The sequence below is a fragment of the Osmerus eperlanus genome, chromosome 3 (genome assembly GCF_963692335.1).
Source record: "Osmerus eperlanus chromosome 3, fOsmEpe2.1, whole genome shotgun sequence".
Classification (NCBI taxonomy): domain Eukaryota; kingdom Metazoa; phylum Chordata; class Actinopteri; order Osmeriformes; family Osmeridae; genus Osmerus; species Osmerus eperlanus.
The window spans coordinates 19,362,464-19,377,170 of NC_085020.1; the positions used below are offsets into that span (position 1 = coordinate 19,362,464).

Sequence of the window (14,707 nt, forward strand, 5' to 3'; positions counted from 1 at the left end):
AACCTGTAGAGAAGGAGGTTGGAGCAGGAGGGAGGTAAAGGATAAATCAGTCATGGGGGAGGTGGAATAGTCAGCAAGCAGCTCAGTGACCTTGCATCCATGGGTGGGGTTCTGAGGAGTTGGCTTTCATTACTCAACACACACAGACACACACACACAAACACACCATTGATTCTTCCCTCGTCTTTGAAATGTTCAAAGACGAGGGAAAGGGCGCCAACTGCGCCACGTTATGTGTCCGTGTTGTGGCTGGGGGGGCGGCACTCGGGCGCCCTTTGCTGGTAGTGCGGAAGGGTTAATTAATGGATGCACTTCGGAAAATGCTGCCCCCCTTTGCAGAAATTGCAGATGCTTTTGAAGGAGTTACTCAATGCAATGGAAGACGATTCATTAGACTTCCATAGAAAACCATGGCTGTATCCCAATACCCATACTAGTAGTAGACTATGTCTAATACAGTACACCAAAAGTACCAGGATGTCCAACTACATCTGATAGCATTTTGCAGTATGAGTCAGCATGCTTTTCTGGTAGTTCTGACCCACAACCCTTAGTGCAGAGGAAGTGGCGTCAACCTCGGAGACAATGGTACCACCATAGCAGACGATACGTATGTGCCCCAGTTCCAGGTGTTGTAATATGACATCATATAAGTAATATGTCCCAGTTGGATGCATACTGCACTCAACAGTACACACTGTGTAAGGACAGCTACAGTACCTTCTGAAAGTAAAAGCATGCAATTCAAGACTCAGCTCAAGTCTAGGTTTACACATTCTAGAAGGCTAACAGGTAAACAGGCTAGCAGACTAATGTATCCATGAGCCTGTTAGGGTAGCTGGTAGGGTTAGCAAGCTAACAGGAAAACAGAGTCGGTTAGGTTAACAGGCTAGAAGGCTAACAAGCAAACAGGTGAACCGGCTAGCAGGTTAACAGGCTATTGAAATGACCTAACCCAGTTTACCAGGGAAATCCCAACTCTATATCTGGGGCTCTGAAGCTAGGTGGTTTCAAGTAGAGAGCCTGTTTCGGACAGGAAGGAAACAAACAGTTCACCTCCCTCTTGGCTGTCTCTCAACATACAGCGGTAGTCGTAGTTACCGATTAAGCACAGGAAATTCCCCGTCTCTGTAGAACAGATGGGCTGTTCTCCACAAGACCTTTCCATGGTTGCCCATGGAGATATACTGTTATCCTCCACAAGGCACCCAGAGCCCCTGTTCAAAGACGGTTACATATGTTGATCAAATATTGACCTCCTGTCATCCTTAGATGAATTAATTAGTGACTCGACCCAGTCAGACCAAAAACACACAGCCGGCCTGATAAGCAAGACCACCGTCGCACCATTTAAGCACGAAGGAGTCGTCACATCTGCTGACCTGAGTCTTGACTGTTAAATCATTCTGTCACACATTCCAGTGAGTCAGGCTCACAGCCAGGCGACGCACAGTGAGGAAACACGGCAGTGACCTCATCACACACGCCCAGAGTTTGTTGACACGCCGCTGTTATAATAAACTCTGTGGATGGAGTCCGCCCAATAACACACCCGGGTATGTGACGAGGCCCACTGGACTTCTCCCTGCCTGGGTGAGAAATCCCTCTCCCACATTTTGAGTGGTCGCCCTTTCGTATGTGATGGAGGTGTTGGTAGTTTGTTAATGGGGGTTCGTTATCTCCAGATTGTGAGTCTTTGTCAGAGGGGAACTTGGGGCCATTGCTGGTTCTGTTTAATTAACCACAATGACACAGGACTTCCACGCCCCACACAATCCAAACCTCTAGAGGACTGAGTCACAGATGTTCACACCTCTTTCCTCTTTCCCTCTCTCTCTCTCTCTCTCTCTCTCTCTCTCTCTCTCTCTCTCTCTCTCTCTCTCTCTCTCTCTCTCTCTCTCTCTCTCTCTCATCCTCCGTCTGACCTCGTTTTCAACCTGCCGCCCTCCGCCCTCCGTCCTCCTCTCTTTACCTCTCCTCTTTTCTCCTCCCCTTTCTTCTCTCCTTCCCCCTCCCCTCTCACTCATCTTCCCCCCTCTTTGTCTCAACCCCAGCCCTCTTCCCTAGCTAGCTGCCTCTCTTCATACCGTCTTCAAAGCCATCTCCCGCTTAGCTCCCCTCCCCCACACTCCCTCTGCCTGGTTCTCTGAGGCGTGTCGGAGCACTCTGCCTTCAAACCCCCCACACGCTGTGGTCCTATCCTCCGGGGTTGTGAGACAACCCTGTGGTCGCATCCTCCATCCGTGTGAGAAGACCCTGTAGCCTGCCACCGGCCCTCTGTGTGCTGCCAAAGTGCTGCCAGCCCTGGCAGGAAGCTAAACACTGTCCAACCTCGCAGCGACGGCCATTAAGCGGCTGCAACCACATGGGAGTGTAAATGAGAATGTGCACGGGTGTGGAAATAACAGGGAAGATGGTTGATGCAGTTTAACACCACCGCATGAAGCAGATGTTAGTTACTGTGACTGGAGGTTAATCTGGAGAACCTTGGATTCTTCTTCACAGTGGACAGCATCTCGGACAGCTCAGACCGACCGTTCGGGAAATCTCCTGACTCTCCCGACGGCCGGTCAAACGGCCGCGGCATAATGCAAAAAAATATATATAATTATATAATTATAATTATATACCGGGTATTATTACCCGGTCATTGGCCGGTCTGCGTTTCAAAGTCCCAGGCCGTTTTTCAGTCCCAGTCCAGACCTGCTTCCCCCCACAACCTTGCTCTGTTCACCGGCATGTTACAAAACCTTTGAAGAATTTGCAAATGTGAAAAAAAACAAAAAACATTAACAATAGTCTTTTTGGGGACAAAGAGAGGACAGTCTGTCACACTTATTAGGGGGAACATCACTAACCAGGAGGTCGCTACTGCACACCGTCACCCCATGGGGGAGGGCCACAGAATGCTCCTGCTTATCTGGTCTATTCTGGAATGACTCAGTAATTTAAATAGAGTTACTCTTCTTTTCTGGAATGGAAATCAATGGCGTGTTGGAAAAAAGTCCAAACGTGTTTTCAATGTTCCACAAAATAAATATTTCTCCTCAGCATGACAGACACATGCTGTAGCCTATTTTCCGCGTCCCATGTTTACAAGAATTTGCATATTCGAAAAGTGACAGTTGTGAGCTGCGGCGGAGCGAACGTCATTAGCAGCAGTCAGCACCATTAGCGGAGAGGGGAGGGAGACACTAAACGCAAGGCCCCGGGGCGAGGCTGCAAATGAAGTGCTTCCCTCCACGCGAATCAGGAATCTTCTCCCTCATCTGAAACCTCATTATGCATTTACTAGGAGCAGCCGGGGGCAAACCGGGGCGACTCATCAGGGCTGAGTAAGTGGCGGGGAGTGAGTCTCTGCCACGCCACAGCGCCCAGTTGTCACTGACCTGCTCCTCTCGGCGCGAGAGGGAGCAGATGTTAAATGCTTCCAGTCATCCCTCATATTCGTCACCGCAACACGCGCACGTCTGGTGTACACAGAAGAATAGCGGTGAAAGCCTAATTCTCGTTACCTGACAGCATTCACTATTCTAATCAAACGCCGTCAACTGACGAACAGACAATCTTAATCTGCATTTCTCCTCCTGCTCGTAATCTTAAACCATTTAGGTATCCTTTATCCTTTAATTCCAAAGATAATTGAATTAATCACCTGGCCTCGGAAGAAAACCATTTGACAAATTGAACATACAAAGGCTAGTAGCTTAGTGTGCTTCATCTCCACAAAAACAGATTCTACACATCAGGTCCACGCGTAACCCCTTATTAAGCTAAAAACGTAAACTTATTTCTGCAAAGTCACTGAATTGCTGAAAAGGTGAACAGGTTGAAGTAATGAGGGAGGGGGGGGGGGGGGGGGGGAGTCAGGTGGCTGAGCGGTTAGGGAGTCGGGCTAGTACTCTGAAAGTTACCGGTTCGATTCCCGGCTGTGCAAAATGACGTTGTGTCCTTGGGCAAGGCACTTCACCCTACTTGCCTCGGGGGGAATGTCCCTGTACCTACTGTAAGTCGCTCTGGATAAGAGCGTCTTCTAAATGACTAAATGTAAGTATTTGTATTTCACCAAAGACTGCAGACAGGGCACACCAATTAGGCGCTTCTGCTCTCACACCTGTCTCAGGTTAGGTTACATCAGTCACTAATTAGCCCAGCAGGCAGCACAGTATTTCACAGCTGAAAATGACTAAATAGGTTAAGAGACCGAATGCATACCGATAGCCCAGTGGACCAGGCCTGAAGTTAGGATCATATGAAACTGAACCACCCACTCGCTTCTCCCCATTCCGCTCCCCCCGTTTCTCAAATCCACGGACTGTGTCTGGTGACAACAGAAACACGTAGGGGGCGCTGTCCTCGTGACAATGTTTATCACCTCCACGAGGGAAAGGGGCGGACATCCAATGAGTGAAGAAGGCGATTGGTTCATAGCTTCGTATATAGTCCGTCGTGCGCATCTTTGTCTATTATCTACGGGGATTTTGCTTGCAGGGGGTGTTCACGTGTGTAAAAGTAAGACAATCAATGGAGCTTCGGCTGTTGGAATGAATATTGTGCGGAGCTTGTAAAATCAGTTCACTACGGACATTGAAAAGTCAATGAAGGAGACCAGATTCTGTGTACAAGCTTTTTCCTGAATCAGGATGGATCCCAACCAGAGCGTGAAGTGTAAAATAGTGGTTGTCGGGGACAGCCAGTGCGGAAAGACAGCTTTACTTCATGTCTTCGCGAAAGATTGCTTTCCAGAGGTACGTGGAGAACATGTTGACCTATAGTTTACCGTTAAATTGGAACTTTTCGCAGAGACAGAGGCATAGCCTATCAATGAAAAACATTTATAGGGCAAAATAATTTTAAAGCACGACCGGTGTTTCTTATTTGCAATGTCATCATTAAGAAAACGATAGCCAACAAAATATGCGGATAAACTGATGTGCTTTATGGATTTGTTTGTTGTATATGTTCTGAAGAGAACTAATTTTATTATGCCTTTTTTCATAGACCTATGTTCCCACGGTGTTTGAAAACTACACGGCCAGTTTTGAAATCGACACTAAAAGAATAGAACTCAGTCTTTGGGACACATCAGGTGAGGTTTTTCGTGTTCTACGTCAGCATCGTATTTATAATATTACATCTGAATAACAAGTGCATGAATCGCACTCAGTTGGGAGTGAATTTAAAAATGAGTCCACCACATTCGAAAGTTTGTGGGGAAATTACGAGTTTGCGGAATTGCCGTGAAATTGTAATTTGAGCGGTCATTCACTGCCCAGACAACTACTATTTGACCCTAGAAGAATGTTATGAGAATGTAATGACTATGACTTGCAGGAATGCGATGATGGGATGCTATATGTCACGGATTTATGTCTTCCTGTGTGCAGTGTCCACATACCCGCTTTTTACGCCTCTGAGCAGGTGCGTGTTTGGCACCAAATATAGGATTAATGGAAGGCATAGCCTACTGAAGGAGACGTTAAAAAGTGAATGCAATTTCTGACCCCTGCCACATTACTCACAACCTGCTTTGAGGTTGACCCACCCCCTGCTGCCTGTCTCAGAGCTGTAGAGCGTGGGCATGTGGAGAGGTGAGTGGCCTCTCTGGGCTACCTCTGTGACCTGCAGTCGATAGCGGAGGTATGGCCAGGTCAGTCTGATTTTACAGCAGAGCTTGTGAGAGCTGGCCCTCAGTCTCCCGAGGGTCTGGCCGGAAACCAATAGGAGGGACATCCGAGTTGTTCGCTATTCTTGGCTATGGTAGCAGTAGGGGATCTAAGACCAAAAACACTTTGACTTTGGAGCAAGTGGCTTGATGGCAATAGAGAGGGCTTGACTGTTTAGAATGGGAGAAAACAACAGGCAGGTGAATTCATGCCTCCAGTTTGTAGAGAAGTGGGGTGCCTGGCACACGGCTTGCTTGCCCAATGCCACAGCGACCTGTGCATGTTGAATTGGGTCATGTTTGCTTTGTGGGCCCCCACCCCCTCCCTTCTCAGCATTCTGAAGTGGGTGAATCCAGGCAGTGGGGTGGGTTGGAGGACTAGAGGGTAACAGGCTTATCAATCAGGTGAGGGAGGAGGACATCTTTTGTTGTCTTCTGGTCTTCAGAGCAGGTAATAAGTCCAAGCTTTCCTTGCAATGCTCGTTACAATCTAGAGGTCAGAGGTCAATCATTAACTCCTTGCTGACAGCTGTCCCTGTGCTTTGTCTCCTGTACTGTAAATTCCGTCTGACACGGGTCACATGCCCAGTAGAGGGCAGAGAGGCTTAGAGGCAGGCTCTAGGCCGGTGCTCCCAACTGTAGGTAGCACATTGTGTTGTGTTGGTAGCGTGCTAACTCTAAAACACATGGCTGGAAACTCTGCCAGCTGCTGATACTCAGTGAATATCACAACATGTTTTCTCAGAGGGTCTTTGAGGTTGTCCCTTCACTACTTCAGACAACAAGAAAGCTGGCCAAAGTGAATTTGGGTTGGTCCTCTCCTCTGTGGCTGTGCCTGGGGGATCTAATTCTAACCCTCTGTCACTGTTGGGGGAACTGGATCTCCTTTTTAGCTGGGGGATCTGGATTGGGGGAAACTGGAGTTGCATGTCTGGCATGCCACTCACAAAAGGCTTGTTTTTTTTCTCTCCTCACAAAGATCCCATTGTTGGTAATCCTGAGTTTTGGAAGCATGTTTTGTCCTGCTCAGCATGTTTATATTTTTCCATGAAATTAAAGGTTTTGCCCTTTTTTCTATGACAAATATTTGATCGACTCACGGCTGTACTTCTCAGTATTGTATGGTAGTAACCAAATGTATCATTTATAAAGCAATTTCTTTTCATCCTCCGTTTTAGCTGTAGAAGAAGTAGCTGTTGGCAACATTGTTTCTCACGTTCACGCCCTAAGCATCGCTTGCAATGGAACTCGTGTGTTAACTGGTGGAGCAACCTGGAAGATGTTATGATAGAGCTTTTCAACCCTCTCCTCAGACAGGGAGATGTTATGATGGAGCAGCTTTTCAACCCTCTCCTCAGACAGGGAGATGTTATGATGGAGCAGCTTTTCAACCCTCTCCTCAGACAGGGAGATGTTATGATGGAGCAGCTTTTCAACCCTCTCCTCAGACAGGGAGATGTTATGATGGAGCAGCTTTTCAACCCTCTCCTCAGACAGGGAGATGTTATGATGGAGCAGCTTTTCAACCCTCTCCTCAGACAGGGAGATGTTATGATGGAGCTTCCCTCTGACAGACTGCTCACCATTTGTGTCAGGCTCCATATGGAAGTAATGGAAGGTCTCCCACAGAGTGTCAGTGGTCAGGGACAGAGACGGGAGTCCCCAGTGACCTCTCCTCTCCACACGGTAAAACATGTCCTCCATCATCAGAGGAGATTAATGTCCGGTCTTACTTCGCTGGTCGGAGGGTGGAAAGGTCCTCAACGCTCCGATCCTCCCGGTTTACAAATGGATGCCACTGGAGCAGACAAGTAATTTCCTCGCTTCTGTCTGGTGAAACGTCTGGACTTGGTCTTTTGTTTGGAAAGGGTTGTGGTTTACAGACTCCCTTCTTCCCAGGGTGGTAGTGGAAACTGTCGTTTCCCAGATTATTGTGGCTGATTCTCTGTGGTTAATGTGAATGCAAATACACACAGGAATGTTCTTCAGAGTCGGCTGGGAGCTCTTTCCTTTGAACCTCGCAAAGACCTTTCAGTCCGACAGCTGTGGTGTGAGGCAGGGATGGGCTGAGGTGTGTGGCTCAGGGGGTGGTGGTGGTGGGCAGGACTTGCCTCAGGGCTGATGGGGAAATCAAGTTAATCATCTGCCAGTCAGCATGGCAATCATCCCCCTGTTTAGTCTGACCTGCTGGACCCTGTGTCACAATGTGTGGCCTCATCTAGCTCTCAACAGACTGGCTGTTACAAAGCCACATAAAGCTTTTTGAGTCTGTAGGTGAATTTGGTAAGAAGCACAGATTCTCACCAATTTGCTACGACAAAACCCATCCTTGGGTTCTCTGGGGCAAACGGGTATAGGTCAGATGAGGGCGAGCTAGCAGGCATCCCAGAGGTTAAGGGTTCTCCAGACAGACATGCAGGGGATATTTACAGGCTAGTTAACCGTTTACAAGAACAAACATTGTCCTGTCTGTAGGCAGTTCCAGAGAGGACAGTGAGCCAGAACAATGATGGGAATCCCAGATATGAACAAATGTCTGTGTGGATCTGGTCATGGCAACTCGAGGTTGTGGTTTGACACATTTTCCACAAATGTGTTCCCCTCTACATGTTTTACGAGGCTGCCCATGTTGAGACTATGATTTTAAGTGCAGACTGGATGTTGCATTAGGGCCATGCGTGGTTTGTGGCAAATTCATGCGGATGTGAAATGTTAATATAATTTAGTGAATCTAACCACCTAGTTTTTCCTTCGACGGAAAGCCATCCATTTAAACAACTCCTAGTCAGTCTTGCTGAATACATTCATCTGCATTCCTGTTTGATGGAACTCCATACCCCCTCCCACCCCGTTTCCTAGAAACAAGCCCCATGACTTGTCATCATCAAATACCGTAACTGTCAGCGTAACATCAAGAACAAAAGCGCCTCTCCTGTCCCCCTCCCCCCCACCTTCTCCTCCTCTTCTCTGACAGTAATGATTGAATACTCCGGCTTCTCTCACCCTCTCCTCCCAGGGGTCTGTATGTGTTCTGTCAGCTGTTGGGGTGACGACAATGTGGGGGGTTGGGCGCAGGGGGGGGATTCGGGTCTTTATCACCTCCAGTTTGCTGGTCTCAAAGGATGTCCCAGCAATATGGATGAAAACAAAATTCCCAGGATTCCTGGCAGTGGCACAGTGTTCTCCATGGCACCCAGATATTCCGTTGTTAGTTGTTCTGGACGTCTTGCAGACTCGGGTGCTGTTGACTTCAGTGATTTACCTTTACAAGCTTTCGGCCTGGCTTGTCTTTTTATAATGAACTGTGCCCATTTATTTGAGAAAACAAAAGCTTTGATATTGTGTACAACATTTTCATACAGATTCAGAGAAATGCAGATGGGTCTTATGTCTGGCTATGCAAATTTAATAGTTTGCAGACAGTAAATCTGGTACAGATATATTCCCATGCCTAGATTTATCTAGAATTTTATTTTATAAGGGTGCTTGTAGTGTCTTAAATACCTCAAACTCCCTCAATAAAATGTCTCCTTGTCTGATTTCTGTGTGTATGGACGTTTATGGGCCAGAGAACAGTCCCTCAGGCAGTTGGAAGCATAAATGAGCAACAGTTTACATGTTTGATGAAATAATATTGTTGGATGCGTGTTCTGTCAGGTCTGAAGGAACCGTTATAAAAGAGTTTTCTAGAACTGCAAGTCATTGGAGTCATTGATGTTGTGAGATATGCATGGCAGAAAAGAGGAACTTAAATATTTTGGTTATGGTTTACCTGAACTCCTGTTCCTGACCTGTGTGCATGTGCCGGCAGGTTCTCCATACTACGACAACGTGCGACCTCTCTCCTACCCGGACTCTGACGCTGTCCTCATCTGTTTTGACATCAGCCGGCCAGAGACCCTGGACAGCGTGCTGAAGAAGGTGAGTGACGGAGAGAGATGGGAGCGTTTATGTCCAGGAAGCTGCATCACCTGTGTTCTCCTCCCCCCCTGGAGGTGGAGCAGGAAGTATGTTCACGCAGTCTCCTGACCCTCGCTAGAAACCCCCTCTCTGTGTTACTGGGTCAAGTGGTTTCTGAAAAGCTTCCTCTGGCAGGAAAAACTGAATTAGGTCCGTACCAGAGAGGACAGGGTCGTACCACTGTGAGAGAGGCTGAGAGGGAGGGGGTTTGGGGGTTGTACTACAGAGTGAGAGTGTTGGAGGGGGGGGGGGTTGATTCCTCAGACTCACGTGAGGCTGAGCAGGACGGTTCTCACGTGGTGACCCAGGCAGGGCGACCTTTGACCTGTGTTGTCATTGAGTACAGGACCAGCTGGGAGTAGTGTGGTCAAGTGAGGAGGCAGAGGGAAAGTGAAAGAGAAGGAGGGAGCAATACCCTGTAGAAAACAATCACCAGCCTGTGTCTCTCTCTCTCTTTCTCTCTTTCTCTCTCAAACCTCCCCTCCATAGGGCCCCATGTCTGGCCCACACACACACACAGACAGCAAGGATCAGACAAAGTACTGTACAGAGACTGGCAACATTGAATAATGCCCTTCTTAGAGGAAGGCTTGCAGTTCATGGCCCAGTATAATCCCTGAGCAAATACAGTAGTTAAGGATGTTTTCCTGTACTGCTGTCGTTGTGAAGAGCTCCGACTCAACAGAGTGACTCATTTATTTTGGCAGTGTGAGATGAGGGACTCCAAGCAGGACGGCTGTCGTCTAGCCATGCAGCCTTATGTGTTGTCTTTTAGAACAGTAGTCGTCTACCTTGTTCCTCAGGACCCACTGTCCTTATGTTCTAGATGTTTCCCTGCTCCAACTCACCTGACTCAAATGAATGGGTATCAGGCTTCTGGAGAACTCTATAACAACAATTAATTTGAACCATGGAAAAATCTCAAACATAACAGGACAGTGGGCCCTGAGACCAGGGCCGAAGACCACTGCTCCAGAAGAAACCCCTGAATGTGGCTTTCCTGGTTTTGAAATGTTTCTGTCCTCCAGTGGAGAGGTGAGATCCAGGAGTTCTGCCCCAACACCAAGATGCTGCTGGTGGGCTGCAAGTCGGACCTCCGCACCGACCTCACCACTCTGGTGGAGCTGTCCAATCACAGACAGACACCTGTGTCATATGATCAGGTGGGTGTTGATGATCATGTCCGTTCTGGCCTGTATAAACATGGAAAGTGCTAAAAGGATTGCTAGTAATCCAAACAGTTTTCCCTTTCATGAACTGACTTTGTTCCTTTTAGGGGTTAGAAGAGATTCTGACACTGTGTGTGTGTGTGTGTGTGTGTACCTGCTCCTCTCTCAGGGCTCCAACATGGCCAAGCAGCTGAGCGCCCCCTACATCGAGTGTTCCTCCCTGCAGTCTGAGAACAGCGTCAGAGACATCTTCCACGTGGCCACGCTGGCCTGCGTCAACAAGAACAGCAAGAACGTCAAGCGCAGCAAGTCCTCCAGGGCCACCAAGAGGATCTCGCACATGCCCAACAGGCCCGAGCTGGCGGCAGTGGCCTCGGACATACGCAAAGACAAGGCCAAGAGCTGTGCCATCATGTGATTGGCCAGGACTAGGGAGACTGTCGCTGTTGTGGACGAATGGGATCGGGATGAGGAGGAAGTGACACAGAGCACTAGCTTCCTCTCTTCTTCTACACACGTGCCAAGCATTGAGAGGGGGTGCCACACTGCTCTGCACTTTAAACCATCTGCTCATATCTCTGTTTGGTCCTGGACCACGAACAATATGAAACCCTGTTCTACAGTCCTGCAGGAATCATGGACTGTTGGCTGGAGACAATGAAGGAAATGTCTGGAGCTTGCCAATGTCTTCTGGAGGAAGAAAAGTTTGGGGAATTTCTGAAGCCTAAACTTGTCAACAAAGCAAACTAGGGCCACACAGGAAGACATGCAGACTTCTGACTTCTACCAGACCTTTCTTCTGCTCCCCCCGTAGTGACATCATAACCTTTGTGGCCCAGGTCGAGGATCCGGACAGGAAGTTATTATAAGCGGTGTCAGGTTAAGTTTTTGCCCTTGAAGGAAAAAAAAGATGGAGGAATCACCAGTGAGAAAATTGTTATAGAAAGCGAAAGGCTGCTGCTGCTGTTCATCGACATCATCATCGGCCTATGGATTTCTTGAACTGGCCGCAGGGTCTGGCAAGAGTTTTAATGACACTCTCACTGTGGTTGCACAGGCAAGCCCCCCCCCCCCCTCTACCACTCTCTTTTGTTACTGCCTTGAAACATTCAAATGGAGATGAAATGTGTGTTTTGGTCGATGCTGTTGCGCACTGTTAACAATGGTATCTGAAAGCCGCCTTTTTAATGTGCTTTGCTCTGTCTGCGGAACGTTCTAGCACTGTTCAAACCTCCCGTTTGTTGCTTATTTTTAATTTACAACCAAAGAATCTGAACAGGGCAGAGGTCGCTTGCAGTAGCACAGCCTATTTTCTAGTGTGTGCTTTGCTTGTGTGCCCCCCCCCCCCCCCTCCAAGTCTGGCGTGCAGCCCTGACAGCAGTGCCTCCAACCACAGATAGGAAGAGGAGGGTGAAGCAGACCACTTCTACATGCTTAACCCCCCCCCCCCACACACACACACATGCCTCAACCACAGCAATTACAAGCCCTATACCCCCCCCCCCTCCACCAAGCCGCTAGCCACCTTCTAGCCTTGCCATTGGACACCCCCTGCCCCAGAACAAGCCACTGCAGCTCTCCCACACACCTGACCGCACTGAATAAGCCTCCTGTTTCTCACTGTCCATGGGCCTCCGTGGGGTCTGGGATGCATGTTCTGTACAGCCTCGCCCTGCTCTGACATGACCTGCCGTCTGGAAGGGCCCATGGTTCAGTTTACAATGTTTTACAGTTGAAAGACAAGGTTGTATGGGATGAAGGGTTCATAAGAGAATATCAGGATTCTTTCTGGAGTAAATTCGCAGCAAATACACATCTTGGTCTGGAGGGATTCACTCATGGTGAAGAATCATCAGAGGACGGGGGTGGGGGTGGGGGTGGAGTTGGGTATCTAACGAGCTTACAGACTCGGTAGCTGGCATCCTCATTACTTCATGAAGCACATCCTGGTCAGTCTCCTCCCCCTCATGATGTGTCGTTACATATCGTACCGTTACTATCTCAGTCGTTGGTTAGTTTAACCAAACATTTCCAGAACTGGAGACGTTCGGCAGTCTGCTCTCAGAAGGATCTCTGAGGTGTTTACTGTCTGAAAATAGTTAAATTAAAGTTGCCACGGTGTTAGCTGTAGAACATCTATCTTTTTGAATGTTCGTCCATTTGTACGTCTGTATGATTGGTGTTTCCACAGTATTTATTGAAGTTATATATTTTTCTTCCCTTGCCAATAAAGTTGTGTTGTAAAATTGCTTTGTCTTTACTGTTGTTACTTACCCGTTGAGGAGAGACAGATAATTGCATCACTTGGGACTTTGCATGCCTCCTGCATAAATACTACGTGAGAGCTTCATTAAGTCACATTGTCTTGTCATGCAGTTTTTGTATCCATGTTCCGAAGCGGGCATATCCGACTGACCTACTGTAGGCAGAATCCTCTCATGCAGAAGTATATTGGGTAAAGAAATAAGATGCTTGTTGGGTCAAGCATTACATCTTGTCTTTTTCTTCGGTCCCAAAGCAGTAGGCCTACAAGCCTTTTCTGTAAACGGACGTTGTCTAAGATATTTTACTAAAGCCGCTTTGACAGTATCTCGTATGCATCCTGGCCTCCACTGACGATTTTCACCCACTAAATGTAGCGGTTGTTAGCATCTGACGAAATGTTTTATGCGACTGAGCTTCGGGAACCGGAGCGCCTTGTGAATCACTATGATTTAGACAACACTGGATTCGTCTGCTCAACAGATTCGGGAAATTGAGGAATTCATGCCGCGCTGATCCTGAGCCTGTGAGCGAGGAATGCACCGCGCCGTCCAACTGCTCTTGATGTAGCCTATTATGCGCTGAAAGCGCAGTTGTTGGCCATGATGTATTTTTTCACGGACCATTTCCTCCCTTAACAGCACTGTCATGCTGAAAACGGCGAGTGCAACCGGGGACTCACTAATGGTAGAGACCCCCCATGCATTGCAGTTCAATCATTGTCACATCCGACACTTCTGTGAGTCAGTCATTATTTATTAAATCATCGCTATTTTAATTTTACTAATCCAACTTCCCCCTCCCAGTCTGATAATGGAGCACCCCTCTCCCTCTCTTTCTCTGTCTTTTAATCAGAATGACCCTAGAGAGGTTGTAGATGTCCTCATGACATGGGTGGAAGGAACATGGGTGGAGGAGATGACTGGGACTGGACCTCGACCCCAGAGGAGATGACTGGGACTGGACGTCGGCCCCAGAGGAGATGACTGGGACTGGACCTCGGCCCCAGAGGAGATGACTGGGACTGAACCTCGGCACCAGAGGAGATGACTGACCTCCAGGTCTCTAGCAGGCATGCAGTTACTCCTTTGACTCTACCTCCAGATGTCGTTGTTATGACGACAATATTCAAGACATTTTACCTAACAGAAGAACATTGCTTTTTGCCTTCTCTCCTGTTCATTAGTCACAACCCAGTTTAATGAGCTATGCATTGCACCATTTGGTATATAAGCCCACACAAATACACAGGCAAACGTATTAGATGTTTTTCTCCATGCTTTTACTGAGATCAAACAATCATATGAAGATGAAGACAGATGGAGTCAGCGTTTACAATAAATATATGCAAACTGACTTGAGATAAGAGATTCCCCCAGAGCCAAATGTTGTCATTCTCATCATATTACTACACCCCAGCGCTAGCATCTCCTCATCATATTACTACACCCCAGCGCTAGCATCTCCTCATCATATTACTACACCCCAGCGCTAGCATCTCCTCATCATATTACTACACCCCAGCGCTAGCATCTCCTCATCATATTACTACACCCCAGCGCTAGCATCTCCTCATCATATTACTACACCCCAGCGCTAGCATCTCCTCATCATATTACTACACCCCAGCGCTAGCATCTCCTCATCATAT

The 14,707-nt window shown here is 47.9% G+C and overlaps 1 protein-coding gene across 1 annotated transcript; it reads left to right on the forward strand.

The window, feature by feature from the left end:
• Positions 1-4,221: 4,221 nt before the first annotated feature.
• On the forward strand, positions 4,222-13,043 carry LOC134017745 (rho-related GTP-binding protein RhoE). Its single transcript, XM_062457723.1, has 5 exons — positions 4,222-4,748; positions 5,002-5,089; positions 9,477-9,586; positions 10,654-10,788; positions 10,964-13,043. The coding sequence occupies exons 1-5, from the start codon at positions 4,644-4,646 to the stop codon at positions 11,210-11,212; spliced, it is 687 nt and encodes a 228-aa protein (XP_062313707.1). The 5' UTR covers positions 4,222-4,643; the 3' UTR covers positions 11,213-13,043.
• Positions 13,044-14,707: the final 1,664 nt, after the last annotated feature.